Source organism: Pelecanus crispus, chromosome 1 (genome assembly GCF_030463565.1).
Source record: "Pelecanus crispus isolate bPelCri1 chromosome 1, bPelCri1.pri, whole genome shotgun sequence".
Classification (NCBI taxonomy): domain Eukaryota; kingdom Metazoa; phylum Chordata; class Aves; order Pelecaniformes; family Pelecanidae; genus Pelecanus; species Pelecanus crispus.
The window spans coordinates 159,163,043-159,182,186 of NC_134643.1; the positions used below are offsets into that span (position 1 = coordinate 159,163,043).

General features: G+C 40.2%; 1 protein-coding gene across 1 annotated transcript in view; it reads right to left on the reverse strand.

Annotated features, from left to right (window-relative positions):
* Positions 1–19,144, reverse strand: part of MCF2L (MCF.2 cell line derived transforming sequence like) — a 168,088-nt gene that overhangs the window by 62,704 nt on the left and 86,240 nt on the right. The window contains 1 exon segment of the mRNA XM_075711408.1: positions 7,481–7,564. Within this exon segment, the coding sequence (XP_075567523.1) occupies positions 7,481–7,564 (84 nt within the window).

A 19,144-nucleotide genomic window follows, 5' to 3' on the forward strand; every position in this document is an offset into this window, starting at 1 on the left:
TCTCCTTCCCTTCTAGCTCACAGTCCTGAAATTTTCAGCCACGGCTATGGAACAGCCTAAACTTATTTGCTGGGCAAGCTCTATCCACAATGGCACATACAAGCCCACTCACCTATTTCTAGGCTTAAGCAGGGATGGACTGACCTATACAATTGGAATTCAATAGTTTTATGTGTTCCTAAGACAACCAACTATCTCTTGAGAGCACTGAGAAGATTTTCTTAGTCTGATCTTAGTGTTTCGTTGGTTTTTTTTAATTCTGAAAGGATATTAACCCCCCTTGTTTTTGTTAAAAAATATAAACACTGTTGTGACTATGCAAAGGTAAGGTTGGATGGGGCTTTTAGCAACCTGGTCTAGTGAAAGATGTCCTTACCCATGACAGGGGGGTTGGACCAGATGATCTGTAAAGGTTCCTTCCAACCCAAACCATTCTGTGATTCTATGAAAATGTTGAAAAACATTCAGTATTATTTCTTTTTGAAATATTAAACAAATGCCACTTGAGTGCCAGCTTCAGTTTTTGTTTATTGCAAAGAGCAGAAGAGAATGCATCAGTCCTTAAGCGGGTGCAATCAGTCCGCACACATTTTACCCAAAACGATTCCCAAGAATTACTTGAAACTTGTCTCATAACATGCATCTGTAAGGAACATTCTCCAAGTGAGAGGGTTATTACTTGTCACTCTAAAAATGGAAACACCATAGAAGTAAAGAGCACTGAAGCATATGTCAGCAATTAATAAAAAAATAAACCACACCACCACTTTAAATGAAGTAGATCTATTTCCACCCTACTTCCGTGAGCCTTCATCAAAGGAAAACTTTGTTATTACCTCATTTATAACTGACTTTGGCAACCTATTCAGCTGAAACTTGTTTAACAGATTTGATACCAAAGAAAACACAAATTACCTTTCTAAAATGGGAATTTTCAGTGGATAAACCTCTACAATTCTAGTAAACCTCCAGTTAAGTGGAGCTCTTCTAAATAGATCTACATGCCTTGGTCTAAGGCCAGTTTTTACAACAGCGACAGCCCTGCATTTTGGAAAAATATGCGTTTTAAAAACATGTTGAATTGCATTAGCTCCACAGGTTAGGTAGCAAAATGACCTCACTGTGCTTAGGAAATAGCACTTCATGTTCCTAACTTTTGTATACAATTATTTAAACAATAGCACCAACCGTTAAAATTATGTGGACCCAGAGCATCATAACCTTGTGTATGAAATAAGTGGAAAAATGATCCTTGGAAAAATAGCTGTGCTACTGTGAGATGAGACTGGTAAAGTTTACTTTAAGCCTAGGTAATTTAGCATTTATTCTTCATACTCTACTACATCTAACTTTTTCCATCACAGCTGCAATCCTTTTTGGGTTTGTTTTCTTTTTTTTTTTTTGTTAAGCAGGTAGGGTGATAGAGAAGTGCCAAGCCAAGGAAACTGCAACCCTGTTTTACACAAATTCTAATCAAAAGGCGTACTGATGATTTGGTATCTAAAACCAAATCTCAAATGAGAAATAATTAATATTCTTTTCAATTTAAAATGGCATTGACAGGGAAAATTACAAAAACTATGAATTGTGCAGCTGCTAAAAAACGTAACACGTGCGCATGCACACAGACATAGAGAAAAGTGTAATTACCCACAGCCCTGGGAAAGACATGCTAGTTTTTTTGGTACGGCCAGCAAAACTGGGGAGCAGCAAAGGAGGTTGCTCAGACTTTCAGGAAAGAAGAGCAGATTATTCTGTAACGTTTTCCTAGTTATTCTGCTCCTGTTTGCATAAGAAAAGGTATTCTCAAAAGCACTCTGCCCAACCCCACAAAAAGGAAGCAAGGTAGTTGGATATAATTAGATGATGATGGAGCAAAAAGGTAGGTCGTCTGGCTTGAATCTATAATGCAAATGAAATGGTATTGGGCCTGTAAGAAAAAAATATGATCTGTATGTTGATCAATATGCACACACAAGATTCAAGAGCACCATCATTGTTAAACAGCTCAGATCTACAACTCTGGTTCAAAAGACCTAGCTTAAGTGAAAGTAATTTGTTTGCAGTCATGTCAAAAGTGAGGTCCTTGTGTGAAAGACAAGGGCTTACTACTGATTTTGCTTTACTGTTGTGGTGGTTCAGCTATTACGTTTGTATGTTTCTGATAAAGAATTTCTCCTTTCTACTTGCATAATATACTTAACTGGAGTACTCAGTATTTGAAATTACGTGTAGACTTCAATGAGGTAGTGGATAAGAGCTTCATTGCATATCCTTTGCAAAGGAAACAGAATCAAGAGGAATTTATTAAAATATTCTTTCCTTCAAATGAGAGAAGTTTTACTTGTATAACTTCACAAGCTGCATTTTGCCCACGCTGGTCAACAGCAAGTATACTGGCTTAGAAATCAGACTGCAATAACTAAATTTGTAGGTGAATGTATTTGAACTGGCCATCTCTCACCAAGGATTCATGTTTTTCCTTTCTCTTTACTACTACTATTTTTTTTTTTTTTTTAATCTCTACAGGCAGTAGGTTTAGCACAGTGAATATAAAACAGCAGTTAAGGCTACACCTGTGCAAGACAAACTGCTAAGTAATACACCTTCCACTGTCAATACACAAACTTTGAACATGTTATATCAGCAACAAAAATTGTTGATATTTTAAAATAACTGATGCAATGTATGTGGTACAGGATCCACTCAGAAGCTCTCAAACACAATTTTACAAACAGACTCAGCACCTGTGGATACTTCAAAAGGAACGGTTTAACCAGTGAGGTATTTTCAGGTCATGTCCACAGAGGAGAACAAGAGCACAGCCAAGGAAATAGTTACAGAGGACGAGGAGAAGGTTATTATTTAGAATGATAATTTAAAAGGCCAAAGATATAAGCATTTTGAAAGCTAGTACTAATGCTAAATTTTTCAACTGCAGAGAAGACAACTATGAATTGATAGGCAAAAATGCAAGTAGCATGAACTTGTATTTCTATTTCCTTTAATGGAAGTACTTTGTTTGAAGTTGTTCAATGAATAAAGAGGCATTCAAAGGAAAGTGAGCTGAAATAATTGGTTCAGTACTTGTGGTGGCCAAAAGTCTCATTTGCACATCATGCAGCTTGTACGATTTAAGATGCATATAAACATACACACCTGTCTGTACGCTTCTGTTCATCTACATTTATTTTAACGTACCTGCATACAGCAATGACAGATAGTTGCAAAGTTGGGCATGAAAGTCACACAGCAACCTTCCAATCAAGGAAAGAGAAAAGAAAATACTTATGAAAGAAAATATAAAATATGAATGAGACACTGTAAGGAATACATTTTCCAGATACTTTTAAATGGACCTTGCAATGTCTTTCGTGAAGACTAAAAAAAAAAAAAGGTAGAAGACCCTTTACAATGCAGAAGAAAAGTGGTTGCACAAATACTAACTAAAGGAAGAAAAAAGTAAAGCACGTGAAACAGTGAACCATCTAGAGAGCATGTTTAATACAGCCTAGTAACAACAAAAAAGAGTAATGACAATTCTTGCAAAGATAAGGACCTTGTTCCACAGAAACAAAAAACTCCAAGGCAAAAAGTAAACAGCTGGGCCTGACGTAAAATATTAACTTCAGGGTTTATAAACTTGTTATGTGAATGACTGATGGAAAACCTCATCCACAGCTTGTCCTTTCATTAGATTTAAGCTGAGCACACGACTGCATACTCACTGCTGAGCAAGAGCCTTCAGCATGTGTAGGAGTAACTAGTACCTTGATCTCATTGCACTTTGCTGCATTTAATGAAAAACTGAAGCATTAATCTAAGTGTTTGCTATATTTTATTTCATTTCAAGCCTAATTTGGATGTCCCTGTAGCATTTCCATTATAATCGAGCGGATTGAGGGACACTAATTGCTTTGTACCTGCAGAGGAAGAGAGCAAGAGAAAGAAGTGACCCCGATTTATACCAAAACACAGAAAGTAGCTACAGCCTTTAGCCACAGAAGCAGACTAGGTTTCATTCACTATTCAAGCAAGCGTCCCACGAGACCTAGCTACATCCTGTTAGAGAAACTAAAGCGATTCTCAAGTATATGTTGCATTGCTGTTAAAAAGACAAAACCTAAAAAGTAAAATGCATCTAAGACATTACACTTACAGCCCAGAAAGCCAACCGTATCCTGGGCTGCATCAAAAGCAGCGTGGCCAGCAGGTCGAGGGAGGTGATTCTGCCCCTCTGCTCTGCTCTGGGGAGACCCCACCTGGAGTGCTGTGTCCAGCTCTGGGGCCCTCAGCACAAGAAGCGGCTCCAGAGGAGGGCCACCAAAATGACCTGAGGGCTGAAACACCTCTCCTACGAGGCCAGGCTGAGAGAGTTGGGGTTGTTCAGCCTGGAGAAGAGAAGGCTGCAGGGAGAGCTTATTGCGGCCTTTCAGTACTTAAAGGGGGCCTATAGGAAAGATGGGGACAATCTTTTTAGCAAGGCCTGTTGTGACAGGACAAGGAATAATGGTTTTAAACTAAAGGAGGACAGATTTAGACTGGATATAAGGAAGAAATTGTTTACAATGAGGGTGGTGAAGCTCTGGAACAGGTTGCCTAGAGAGGCAGTGGAGGCCCCATCCCTGGCAACATTCAAGGCCAGGTTGGACGGGGCTGTGAGCAACCTGATCTGGTTAAAGCTGTCCCTGCTCACTGCAGGGGGGTTGGGCTAGATGATCTCTAAAGGTCCCTTCCAACCCAAAGCATTCTATAATTACGCAATTCACCATACCTGCAAAGATGCTATCTACCAAAAGTATTCATAATCTATGGACTTTCATTTTACTGAGTTTTATGCCATGTCCCAAGATTCTAGTTCCAAGACAACTTAGTAATAAGCAAAAAAGTCTCCTTCACACACACTGCGAATGTCTTACGTGGCATTCTAGCAAAGCCACTCATAAGCACGACTGTGAGAATGAACAAATTGTACATAAATAGAGTATCAAAATATTAGCTCTGTTCCTTTGTTCACAGAACCCCTAACATCACTATTTGGTACAGCACAGAAAATTAACCATCAGTGTTCTGCAGGAGAATATTAGGATAAAAGAATTGAAGTCCGTAGTGAAATGAAAATTCCTAATAGTCAAATTGCCCAAGAATAGTAAAATACAACAGAGTATATAGTCACAGTCCACAGTAATGCAGCTGTCCTACTACTTCAGGCAAGCAAAACTAAAACAAAAAGACTTCTAATAGACATAAGGGTGAATAAATAGAAGAAAATAGAATGAGGAACGGCTGCTCTTACTAAGCTCCACTGGACAGTGGATGTAATGAGTGCTGAAGATGCCTGTGGCTGCGGGAACTCAACAATCTTAAGATGTGAACAATCTCCAGTTGAACTCAATGAGATTTTATTCTACTGTAGTCACCAGTTTTCTTCCTCACTTCAGAGGGGCATAATGTAAACCCTACTTAGAGTTTCCTAGATAGGCTGATTCTTGCATAACACTATTATGAACCATTTTCTGCCTCTGGATAAGAAGGAAGAGCTTGGAAAGTAAAAAAAAAAAAAAAAAACAACCCACCAAAAAACAAACCTGCCAGAAAAGAACTGTAGCTTAAACACCATCATCTTAAATGGAGCATGAACAGCCAGCTTCATAAACAAAATAATCCTATTTCCAAGTGCTACCACCACCCCACAGAAAACACAGTCACTACTGCAGACCCACACTTAGTTTAGCTTGTATGGCAGGAATAAATCATAACTAATGGTTAATTACGAGTACAACAAGATTCAATGAGCTCCTACCAAGCAAAGCAGTACATTGCTTCATTCCCCCATGTCTCTTGATCTGATGCAGGGAGGGATTTCAAAGGAAGAAGGAACAGTCATAAAGCCCATCTTCAGCCTAGAGAGGTAAATGTCCTTTATGCTGAAGGAGGCAGGGCAGCTCTGCAAAGCCACTGATGCTCTCCCTCTCCATGTACTGAAGGGAGGGCAGGGCAGTAACTCCATCAAGTTCGCTGCTGCACACCTGCAAGAGCTTTACAGGCAAGAGGGCAGGAAAACAAACTCAGAAGCTTATCAGACACCTGCCACATGGCCTGATCAGTGAGCAAAGGCACTATCTTCCTTTACCCATTAGCAGCCAGACGTGGTTCCAGCATCAAGATGGACCAAGCCCAGCAACCGACACATGCATGGCACATAAACATAGGCCCCCATCACCTACCTGGCACAGGTTATCCAGGGGCATCAAAGACACTGCGCTGTGTGAACATGGCTGTGCTGCTTTTAGAGATGGCTTAGCGCCTAAAAGGAGGTTCCTTTGCAAAAGGCAGGTGGTGATACGACACTGAAAACCCCATCCAGAACTCAGCGCTACACATGCCTGACCCCTCCCACTGAGGCTCTGGGGGAACATGGTACTGTAGTGCTCACTCAGACACTGCTTTGGTCAAGTCCAAGGTGTCAGCTTGGGCTTCAGTATCGAACCTGACAGCACAGCCAGTGGCAGCGTAGCCTGTGGGCCGAGGAGGACTGCAAGACCACAGCAACCACCAATGCATCCACACTGCACTCTTGAACTCTCAGCAAGGGCTCAGTTAGCTCTGAGAGCTCTAGATCAGCGTTTGAGCCCTGTCTCAGCTCCAAGCACTGGGGAGTTCAGGGTAAGTACCTACAGCTCCCTGTGCACTGACTACAGGAGACTACATGTTCCTGTACCGGACTCATCACAGAATCATAGAATGGTTTAGGTTGGAAAAGACCTTTAAGATCATCCAGTCCAACCATTAACCTACACTACCAAGTCCACTCTAAACCAATCAAGGGTAGACTAGACTAAACCATGTCCCAAAGTGCCACATCTACCCGTTTTTTGAACACTTCCAGGGATGGTGACTCCACCACCTCTCTGGGCAGCCTGTTCCAATGCTTGACCACCCTTTCTGTGAAGAAATTTTTCCTAATTTCCAACCTAAACCTCCCGTGGCGCAGCTTAAGCCCGTTTCCTCTCGTCCTATCGCTAACTACGTGGGGGAAGAGACCAACACCCACCTCACTACAACCTCCTTTCAGGTAGTTGTAGAGAGCAATAAGGTCTCCCCTCAGCCTCCTCTAAGCTAAACAGTCCCAGTTCCCTCAGCCACTCCTCATAAGGCCTGTTCTTTAGACCCTTCACCAGCCTTCCTTATTTATTTTCCCCCATTTATTCTTTTATGCTACCCTCAATTCCATCCCATTATCCTGGATACTGGAAAATGAACTATAATATTAAAGTGCTATTATACTTCTTTTTAAAAAAAAAAAAAAAAAACAACTTGCTTTCATAAATCCTTGAATAACAAGTCTTGGTAGACCGCATTTTGAGTTGCTCATAAAATATGAATTTCTCTTATACAAGACCTCAGAAAACTATGAGAGCACAACAGGCCCAACCATACACCTGAGCAACGTCTGTAGAAGGGAACACCGTAGTCTTACCTGACAGGTAAGCAAATTGTTTCTTTAACTGGTCCTGAATATCTGCAGCATAGAGGGGATTGATATCCTGATGCATGATTTCATCTGTGGATGAAAAAAAAAAAAATTTGCATTGCAAAGTCATTTTATGTAAAATTTCATAGCAGACATCGAAAAGAATCACCCCTAGAACACAAACACCCAGAAAACTATTCAAGTTTTGAAAAATACGTGAAAATGTCTGGAGTCTTTCAAATGTCTGCCAAGGGCAAACTTTTCTTTGAACAGCATATTGATAAAAGAGTAAAGTAACGTGGATTGGCTGACACTTGGAAGCAGGACAGGATGTCACTGAACCAAACACTGTAGAGCTAATATTCCTCAGGAATGATATTAAACAGTTGGTTTTTTACATATCAAATTCAATTTTTACTAAAACCTTCTCAATTCGCACAAAAAAGAGAAACTTATGATCCCTCCAGCCTGTTGTCTAGTGTTCAAATACCCAGAGGCAACAGTGTTCAATGTGGTAGGTAGAACAGGCTTGAAAGGACATCCTCACATTGAACACACACATTTATACCTCAGCTGTGAAAAGCATTGCTTAATCTTTTATCTCAGCCCTTCGACTTTAGCTTAAATGACAAACATTCTGCTTTCCTGAGTCTTCGTTTTCTGCCACAGTGTTTGAGCAGAGGTGTTTCCCATCTATTTGCAGAGGTCAGGCAGAAACCTAAACTTCAGTGACCATGATAAAGACTTCATGACAGAGTTGCCTCATTCATTAAACTGTGACTTTTTTTTTTTTTTTTTTAAACGGGTAAACAAAGTTTTACTCTTCTGCAATTTCTAAAAATTAATTATCCTACATTTTTAGCCTCACTGAAAAGCAGTGGAGGGATAACCTAACATTTTCATTATTCGGTTTTGAACATTTCTTTTAATCTGGCATTGTATAAAGAAGCTTTGGGTTTAATATACATTGAAATGCCACAAAGCTAGACTCAAATCTGACACTCAGAACTGTGAACAGGAAAAGTAAGTAAAAACTCAAAAGTGATGTAAGGATAGGTGTCATCTACCTTGAAGTACAAGCTGATCAAACAGACATAGAGCTCTGGCCCTCAAGGAAGGGACTTGCTATCACTGAGATCTTTCAAATGCTAGTCCTTGAGGAGAGAGCTGCTCACTTTTATAAGCGATTCCCATGTGTGTAAAATTCCGAGAACTGCAATTATTTGAGAACAGCAAAAAACCCTACTTTCAGTTATGTCTTCCAGATAAGCAACAGCTTATACTGGGAAAACAGAACTTCTCTGTTCTCTTTCAGTCAGTCTGGCAGAGGAAGATCCATGACCACTTTTCAAGGTCACACACTGATCAGAGCTATTTTTCTGCATCCGGTGAACTGCTGCTTGATCAGAAGACCTCTGCATACCATGCTGTCAAATCTGTAAGTGGATATGTTTAACTGTTAAAGTCATATTTCATCCAGACCTTCACTTATGTCATCATCTTAATGTTTTTAACAGAAAACTGAACATAGATCTTTCAAAAGTCCAATCTCAGATGGCCAAGTAATTTCCAGAAGAGGGGACCCCGCCCAAAGGAAAAAGGATTTTAGATTTTATTTTTGCTGTCAGTGCTTTTTAATATAAGGAGCCATCCTGCAGCAGTGTTTAAGAAACTAAACACCCCTGATTCTGCAAACCAATGCCTGCAGGCAGACCCATTTACCTGAATAGAACCTATTACAGGATCAACGCCTAATTTTTGGGTGGGAGATGGGAAACAGGAAAAGAATGTAATCACTTTGTAATATGCCAACCTGCCTACAGTCACAGGCAGGAATAATTTTCATTATTGCAGCATAAGCATGTAATAAAATAGGCGTGTTTTGCATACGTAAGTAAATACATGACACACACCATTCAAGCAGGCAAGACATTCCTAAGTCAGGGAAACTCTTTACTTTATGTTTCCCAGGTGCATAATGACCACTACTTCCTCATGTATCCGTGCGATCAATCCCACTGCGGTCTTGATTTGTGTCAGGTAAAGTCGCAAGTCTAGATTTGATTGCCCCAATGTTCTCTCTGATAGGAACAGCAGCTTTTGCAATCAGCACAGGGCAGCCCACAACCTTGCGGTGAAATACTGTTTCACTGAAAAGACACTATTTCCCTCCCCCTGGTTTAAAACTCAGTTTTAATTCAAGTTTAAGAGCCAGTGCATTTGCAACTGCAGGAGCAGCACACTGTCCCTGTTCACAGATGGAACACCTCCAGAAGCCCTTCCTGCTGTGCTCTCCTCCACCGAGGCACAGCCCCCTTCTCATCATGCTGATCTGGTTTCATGACTCTCTTCAGGAAGCAGAAAATGTCTTAAAATCAGAGCTGATTTTCAATAATTTGAAACAACTGAGATAACAAGTAACAGTACAAAAAAAAAAAAAAAAAAGGCAAGAAAATGCAATTTTTGGAACTGCTGAGCAGTTTGCATCCAGCAGCTTGACAGGATAAACCTGAACCCAGTATCACTGCTCACAGATTTAACCAGAAATCCCTCCCCAATACCCTGTCTCCTTTCAGGGAAGATGCAATTGTAAAAACTCATCGCTCTGCATCATTTCCCTTGTATCTAGCATCCCTCTAGAAAAGAGAGTTCACAGTTTTTCTGGGACTGAATCTGATTTCACTTTAAGTTTGTCCATCATTACTTGAATATGCTATTTCCTTAACAGGGTAAGTAATGAAAGGCATGCATACTAAGCAGACTGAGAGGGCACATGCTCCTTACACTCATGTACTTTGGGGAAAATAATTTCTTGGATATATTCTTTAAATAGATAACCTGCCACCTGCTACAGTCTTTAGGGACAATTTCCATTTTAGTAAAGCTAATTAAGTCCACATTAAAATACAGAATTGCTGAAAATCAATCTCTTCACTGTTTTCTAAGAAATTTTTATAGGCTCGAACTCTACTTCCATTTAAATGGATTAAGATTTACACAGATGAAGATTTTCCCTGTTCTACCTTGACTGCTTTACAGAGTATTTTCCAAACAGAGACCTAAGAGTTTGTCTGTTTTACTGTATCTAAAATTAATGGCTGAAAAGAGATGCTCACACCAAAACATGCTAGAATAGCCAGTCTTTCCTGAAGAGCTTGTTTAAAGATTTTTCCAGAGTAGTCTGCTTAAAATAAAGCCTCTGGGATTTATAATGCATCTGGTATTGTGGGTGCTAATAAACAGTAAAAGAAGGTTCTGTAAAGTTATTACTGCTTTTTTAATCATTATTTTTTAAAACTGAACACACATAATAGCTGGGAATGCACAACAATTTTTTTTCTAAGCCAACAACTGGAGGTTCTATAAAACACACATCATCTAGTGTTTAAATTATGAGTGTAAGACAGGACAGAAGTGGCATCTTGCTAACATAAAGGAATCAGTTAAATATGTGGTTCTCATTTAAAAAAGCCTTTCTGTTTAAAAATGTGAACCACAGTCTTGTGGATATATGATCTTCTAATTCAATTTTAAATCCTGCTTTGATAGGCCTGTCTCTATGATGGAGGAAGACGGCTTAAAGGGGCGTGACCCCGTCCCATCAAAGGCACCTGACTGCGTTTCAAATGAAGCAGGATGACAGATTTAAGCACGAGGGCACAAAGATAACTTGTGCTTGAATTCCCTCATGCCAGTAAACCCTGAAGAAACCCAGATCTGAGAATACAATCAATGTCACTCAAGTCAAGATTTTCACTTATTGGTAAAGAGCTCCTCTTTCTTTTGTGATCAAACCAAAACTCATCATCACCATTCGGATTTTGCCTGACGTGCCGAAGCAAAACCATTTCCACAGAAGACAGTGCTGGAGGGGAGTCTAAACAGACCGTACCTACATTACATGGAAGGAAGTCTCCAGACAACTCATGAGCCTCTCGTAATGGGTTTAATCCAATTGCCACCGAGCCAGCTAGAATTACAACACCCTTTGAGTAGTACTGCACGTAATTCTATAGCCATTGCTTTATACCGACTTGAAAGCCAACCTGTTTGTACACATACAGACACAATTATGCCTTTCAGCACAGATCCCAGTAGCACACCATAAAGCAAACGACAGATCATTTTTCCTCCTCCTCCTCTCTCTTGCTGAGTCAGCAAGATTTTCCTGAAAACGTGTCTATGGCTTCTCTACGAAATTCATGCCTCAAGTTGGAGAAATAATGTCCTTTTCTCAACCAGTTTTGTTTTACTTCTCCTCTGGAACAGCCAACCCACTCAAAGAGTTGAATGCCTTTCATGAAAAGGGTCTTCATTTGAAAACTCTTCATTAAAGCACCCTCCCATCTGGTAATTATAAATGCAAGATAATGACTTTCAGAGCAGTCTCTTCATCTCAGCCCCAAGGCAAACCTTTCATTTCCTCATTCGTCCCTCTTCATCTTCGCCCCTGACCACCATCACTAACAGTCAGCTCCTTTGTGTAGCCCCCAAAGGACGAAGGGCCAGAGCAGCAGAGCTGGTGAAGACAGCCCTCTTCCGTGCTAAGCCACATGAAACTAATGAGCTAGTCAAGATGCCAAGAGAGCTCTCCAGCTTTAAAACTGAATTTTAAAAATTGCCACTGAGTAGCGACAATGCCTTGCAAGCTCTGCTGCTAGGTGTGCTCAGGCACAACAGCTGCAGACCAAGCTCCTCGGGTCCATGTGCTATTTGTAGCCACACTGGGCTGTTGACATGAGTTCATGCAAGTGTTCATAAACTAAGTACTAAAACCTCACCAGTTTGAAATATCTTCAGGAAGAGTTCATTTCTATTTTATTTGACTACACTGCAATCAAAACTCTCTTTAGCTCTCCACTAAAGTATAGTAAGGAAGGAAATTGTCACCTGGGTAAAACAGTGCTCTTGCAACTTGTTTGGTTTTGGTGAGCTAAAAATATACCAAGCAAGCAGGAAGTAAGAATTCCTCACCTCCAACAGCATCCCAATTGTTCGCAGAAACAAAAATAAAGCAACCTAGCGCTCCAAACAGCTTTGTATGGCACTGGGTGTCCAAAAATATTTTAAATGATATGGCTATGTAAGAATTTTACTTGTAAAAGCTTAACAGCCTACAGTCAAACTACATCTCCTGTTTCCTCTCCTAGTCAGAAAAAAAACCATTTCCTTTCAAAAGCCCCGATGCATAAAAGAGATGCTCAAGTTGACACCCTTTTTCTTTTCATTGAATCATGCTTTACATAAGTTCCTCTTCTGCAGCATTACTAACATCAGTCTATTTTCTAGGACTGCATAGCCTATTGCCACAATATGCATAGAACAGCATGTCTGTGCAGCCCATTGCTACAGTAGGCTAGGCTGGAATCCTATACATTTTCAATGTTAAGTAAGGATCTAGCCGAATCAAGACTTGGAAGCAGTACTGCCAAAGAAAAATCTAAAACCTTAGGAGTGATGTTCCCTCTATTATAAGCCCATGCACAGTGGACAGATGCATTGTTTGAGTAGTGTTTTTAACGACTCATGCATCGGAAGCCCTGATCATTCAGATCTTTCACAGAGTCCATGAGATTTCTGCAGCACTTTTCATAATCCATAGGTATTGGTAATATTTAAATGATTCTATTGAAATGAAACTTGATAACTCTGCTCGTTTAATTGTACCTAAAGAACACCACAACTACTTAGAAGAGATGTAAGTCAATCCCAAAATGCTACAATTCCAGTATTTAAATACAAGGGATGGGAACCTGTAATGTGTGAAATAACAGAAAAACAAAAAAACTTTGTATTATGTAGATGTCTCCTGAACCACCTGCTTTAACCAAGTAATTCCTGCTTCCTGTAATCACAATTAAAGGAAGAAAAAAAAAAAAAGTCCATCTGTTTCTTCTTTGAGATCACAGGCTTGGAGCTTTGGCACAGGACTATCTACAAAACTGTGAGGATGACTGTTTGGTTTCATGTAGGGAGAATAATCACTGATCCTTCTTTTAAAAAAAAAAAACACTTCTGAGGTGTACAGCAAATGCAGTGCTGCTGGGCTGGCACAAGATGACAAGAGCTGTAACAGTCCCCATTTTCTTGACTCAAATTATGAAATGCCTGCTCAAAAGCATGCTTTGACAGCCAAGACTTTTGTTTCTTTCAAACTCTTCTCTGAAATTTTTGTATTTGCCCACTTACTATGCATGTCAAAGGATGTATTTGTCTTTGTTTTCTTCCTTCTTCCACCTCCACTTTTGCATAAGGCAATAAAGTTCTCAGTCTTAGTTTGCCTAAATAATATTACCTCAAAGCATAAACGTCAGAGGAAATATAATCCTCTCACTTCCCTGTATAGTAGATGTACTCACAGGATACTATGAGTGCTAAAAACTACATCATCTTCCTCTTCTGCTTCATCAGTCACACCTTCTTGACAAACATATTCTGTAGTCCCACAGCTTCTCAGGGATCAGCATTAAGTTTGGATATGGCTTACAAAAGTAATCAAATACTAGCTGATCTGTAACTACAAGAAAACTGTAGTAATTACGAAGGTAATCTAGGGATCAATACAAGACCAAATATTTCTTTATACTCGAAGAAAATCTAAACCAAGACAAATCATATTAGGAGCTACGCAAAAAAAAAAGGGGGGGGGGGGGGGATGTTGCAATTGTTGCAAGAAATCTGAAAGTGTTAGCAGTTATAGCATCTAATCTGTTTTGCCATGCTTTTGCTCCATAAGGTGTTTTAAGTGTACCTAATCTGTTTTGGTGAGAAAGAGATGTTCTTCATGCTATTTCAAGTCATGATAATTACTCCCTTCCCAAACTGGGAAGGAAGGGGAACTTAGTCATGCCACACAGCCATGTTATAGCATAACTTTTTGTCAGCTGCAAACATGACTTAAAGGGCAGCAACACCATCACATGGACTTACCATCTAAAAGCAAAAATTCACGTGGTATGTATGGCATGCTCTTACTATTGCAACAGTAATATTCCTCTCATCCTCTTTCCAGGATGTCCTGAAGAAAGCCAAAGAAATTTTATTTGCCTGCTGGTAAACCCTTTTCTGTTCTTGCAGGATAGTTTCAGACTGCTAGGAACCATGCTCCCAAAATACGGTTAACTTCAGCACCATTAACTCCTTAATACTGCAAATCATGCTGAGTGTATAATATAAAAATATTTCTAAAGCATGGCGTGTACTTAGTCACCTACAAGCAGCAGATTTTGCAAAAAACAAAGATTTTTTTTTTTTTTTAAATGGAGAAATGTTAGATACAGCCTGAGCAGCAGAGAATGTTCCTGTAGCCAGCACTCAAGTGATAAGAAGGTGAGTGACCCAGATGTGTCTTGCTTAGTACTTTAGCAAGCAAGCCTTCATGGAATAACAAAAATGTTAGATTTTGCCAACTGCATTTAATAAGATTTAATGCTCTGAGAAAATTATTATAGGAATTTTGCTTTCTAAGTACTAAAGCCTTGCAAAGAAGGGGAAGCCTTACAAATATGGAAAATGAAAAGATCAACTCTGAACAGAAGAACTGCATGCAAATTATAGGACTCATCTTCAGCGTGACTTAAAAACTAATGATGCAATCACACGGCTTAAACACATATGCTAAAGTGGACATCTTTTCAGGCAACGAAACCAAAGATTCTTCTCCATTGAAACCACCTGCTTTCAGCCCTCCCTCTGCAGAAAAATACATATCTCAAAGCATGCCCCAAAGCTTTAACTGAAAAGTTAACACACACAGGACCAGCTGCATGAGTACTTGGCAATTCTACTAAATGCAATGCTATTTTTGTGTGGTATTTTGGAAGCGAGATAAGATTTTAAACAACACATGATTTTACCCTTGATCTGAAAATTAAAATCACTTTTACAAAACAGCGAAGTGGTAAAATCTACTTGCTTGTTGTATACATCTATTCTGAAAAGAAATTATACTTCCTTTACTCAAGGAGGATTACCAATACGAATGGCTACAGTACAAGGCTGCATAGCACACTGCTTCAAACACTGGAAATGGGACTGGAAGTTAATCACAGCATTAGGCTGCAGTGCTAATAAATGTGAGGTTGTCACAGAATCGTTTGGGTTGGAATAGACCTTTAGAGATCATGTAGTCCAACCGACTGCCATGGGCAGAAACATCTTTCACTAGATCAGGTTGCTCAAAGCTCTATACAATCTGACCTTGAACACTTCCAGGGATGGGGCATCCACAACTTCTCTGGGCAACCTGTTCCAGTGTCTCACCACCCTCATCGTAAAAAAAAATTCTTCCTTATGTCCAATCTAAACTCACCCTCTTTCACTTTAAAACCAGTGTTACTTATGCTGTCACTGCAGGCCCTGGTAAAAAGTCTTTCCCAAACTTTACCATTTCAGTGATATGTAGGATGGCTAGAATCACTTCTAATGAACAATATATTTTACGGTACTCTGACACAAGCATGGTTTTCCATAGAACTGTCCATCTATAAACTAATGTTTTGAAAGGGGGTGTGAAGCACTTGATAGGTGTGAGAGAGAAAGAAGAGCTAAGTGTTCACTAAGTGGCTTATATGGAGCTGAGGACTACTTTTCAGCTAGGACACATTTACCTGCAGCTGTCTGTAAACTTCCCAGTTCTTGGGACTCTAACTACAGATGACTTACAAAGAAGAGGTTGCCAAGTTCATAACCAAACTGGCTGCCCCACCTTACCACGCAGATGACAGAGTTGTTAACGAAGCAGCTCTTGAAGCACTGTGGCTTACTGCCCAATACCATTAAAAAGATGAAACCCATCACATGTCTCTCTAAAACACTTCCAATATTAATTGCTTCAGGTAATACAGAGGCAGGACATGGTTCAGTATCTCTCATGGGCAGCTAGAGTCCTTTAATGCAACACAGTCAGGTCTGCTGCTCACATCCAGCGTTTTGCAGGCAGCACACTAGAGGTTTGGCAGGAGCCTCCCTTCCTTTGCTTTATAGAACCCCATTTTCACCTCTTTTAGGTCTCAAATGAAGCATCCATTCATTATCCAATCTGAGAATTTGGCTCATGGCTGTAATGACTAATCAAGTTCTGCTAAATAAAGCTCTGGCCCTCTAAGCAAGGAGTTATTTTTTGATAGAAACTGACTGTGCAATACAAATCAATGAAGATAAAATTTCAGTGTCTCATCTGCAAAAAAACATTAGATTCTGCTTCCATAAGTGCAACAGTCTAACTGGATGTTACCCCTATTTTGAGAGGTTGTTTTGCTAGACTTAAAGTCTAAAGATTGGCAGCTTTCCCTTAAAAATCTGCCCTTTCGGGCATACAGGGAAATTACTTAAGCAGAATTTCCCTATTGTGCATGTGCCAAATACAAAGTAGATGCATATTAAGAAAGTTACAACTTGCTGCTTGTTAAGAAAAGCCATGGTCCATAAATCATCTCAAGTGAAACACAAAATCCTTGCTTAGAACTTAAAACCAACAAAACCCTGTCATGTTCAACTGAGAAGTGAATAGATGCATCACTTTGAATTAGATGACCTTCACAATTTCTCTCACCTAACCAAGCACAAAACCAGAAAACGAGACCAACTACAGCAAAGCTGAACTTTGATGTAGCAAAATTCCCCAGGCTCTGTGGAGCAAAGGTTTATAAAAGCCAGGGTCTTTAAAAAGCACTGTGAGCAGCTGCTCTTCCATTTTCAAAGACTTCGGGTCTTCTGCACAAAACAAAGGCAGTAGGGCTGTATTTTGAAGAGAAAAGCCACGTAAATGAAAAAATATTCTGAATATTTGAAATATTTGATGCTTAGAAAAGATAGATACTTTGATACTGAGAAACAGCATCTATAAAAACACTTGAGGAAACAAACATATAAGGCTCCCTTCATTTCAGGGTATCACAGTAATGATGAGAGGCAGCATATCTCATACATCGTGTGCAGTGGGGAGGCTAAAGAGCAAACTTTGACCTTAAACTTCCCTGTTGGTGGGTATTCTCATCTGAAGTCTCATTTGACCTCACTGGATAGACTGCTCCTTTGAGACTGAAGGCAGGTTAAAATAAACAAACAAAAAGCCAAATGAACAAAAAAAGTCCCATCAGTGGTGTTAAGATGGGGATTTACTTTTAAAAATGTGGCCCTAGTTCCCAGTTAAGTACCAGGTTTCAGTGACACCACTGAGGTGCTCTACAGCAGTTTGGAACATTTATTTTAGTTTTTAAAGGACACTAATACTTATTAGAAAGGAGTGAATGTCTTTACCGAAAACAAAGGGATGAGAGGCAACACTCAGATGCCGCAGCACAGGGAATTCCAGCTGAATGCAAGGGAAAAAATTCACCATGAGAAGAGCCAAGCACTGGAACAGGCTGCCCAGCAAGGCTGAGCAACCTCCACCCTTGGAGATATACAAAAACTCAGATGGACAAGTTCCCAAGAAACCTGCTTCAGCTTTAAAGTCAGTCTTGCCTGGAGCAAGAGGCTGGACTAGGTCCCTCCCAACCTAAGTTTTCCTGTAATTCTGAAGGAATTCCCCGGTGAAAAGTCCCCAAGCCCACCTCACAGTCCTGGAAAGAAAAGAGAAATTTCCAACATATATATCACAGCCTTACAACAAATGAACACATACAAACTATTTGTGTACTAAATTCAGTATATTGACTTTAAAAATGAATACAGAATAGGGTAAAATTTAGTTATGTTGGCACCCCTGCTGAATCTCAGGCTAATAAAATCTGTCTACAACCATATATTACATGGTATATCAATTTTCTGGAAAACAAAATCAAAACAAAAAAACTAAGGCAATAGCTTTTCCAAAGGAAAGAGGAAACATCCCGGAGTCATGATGAAGTAGCTCTGCTTTCTAAAAAGATCCAGGCAACAATTTGTTTCATAAGAACTGTTCACAACCCTCCAGAAGGGTCCTGTGTCAACAGCTAACGGCTTTGCAGGATGCAAAACTATCACCTATAGCAGATCCCTTCCTGCTGCAGTACTATAGCTCTGAGAAGGTCACATCATAACTGTCTCAGACAAACAAGCCCGGTACCAACTCGCCTTACTTTCCTCCTTTCAGATAAAGCTTTGGCATGTTCTTAACACCTAAGATGTAGCAAATGATGGCAATTCATCCACTGTACCATTAATTCCCCAACATGCGACTCCCAAGTGCTGTGCCCAACTCCAGCAGCTGAAGGGAGTCCACCTTCACTGCAAATAAGGCTGAGATAGCCAGATTTTAAGGACACTCCCCTCAACTACAAGCACACACAGAAGACCTCTGCCAGGACTCCAGTCACCCTCTTTCCACATTTCTCCTACCTACAAACAAAACTAGGAGAGCCTCCACAAGGGATCCTGTCCCTTGGAGAGAGCCTGCTAACTCCTGGGGATCCACAGCCACAGATCGGCAGCACTGGCTCCACACCCTGCTACTGCAACACCCAAATCGTGTCAGAAGCTTTTTAGTCTCGCAGTGTACCTACGAGACAGGAGGTGTTTTCACCCCCATTTGGATGTTGAAAACCAGAACCAGCATTGCTCGCAGCTACCTGCACAGTCTTTAAGCGGAACAGAGACTCAAGTCCAGTGTCCATATTCCCAACCCATCCTCTCTTTTCAGTTTGTCCACCATTTTTGCTGTCTCCCTACCCTCACTCCCAGACATGG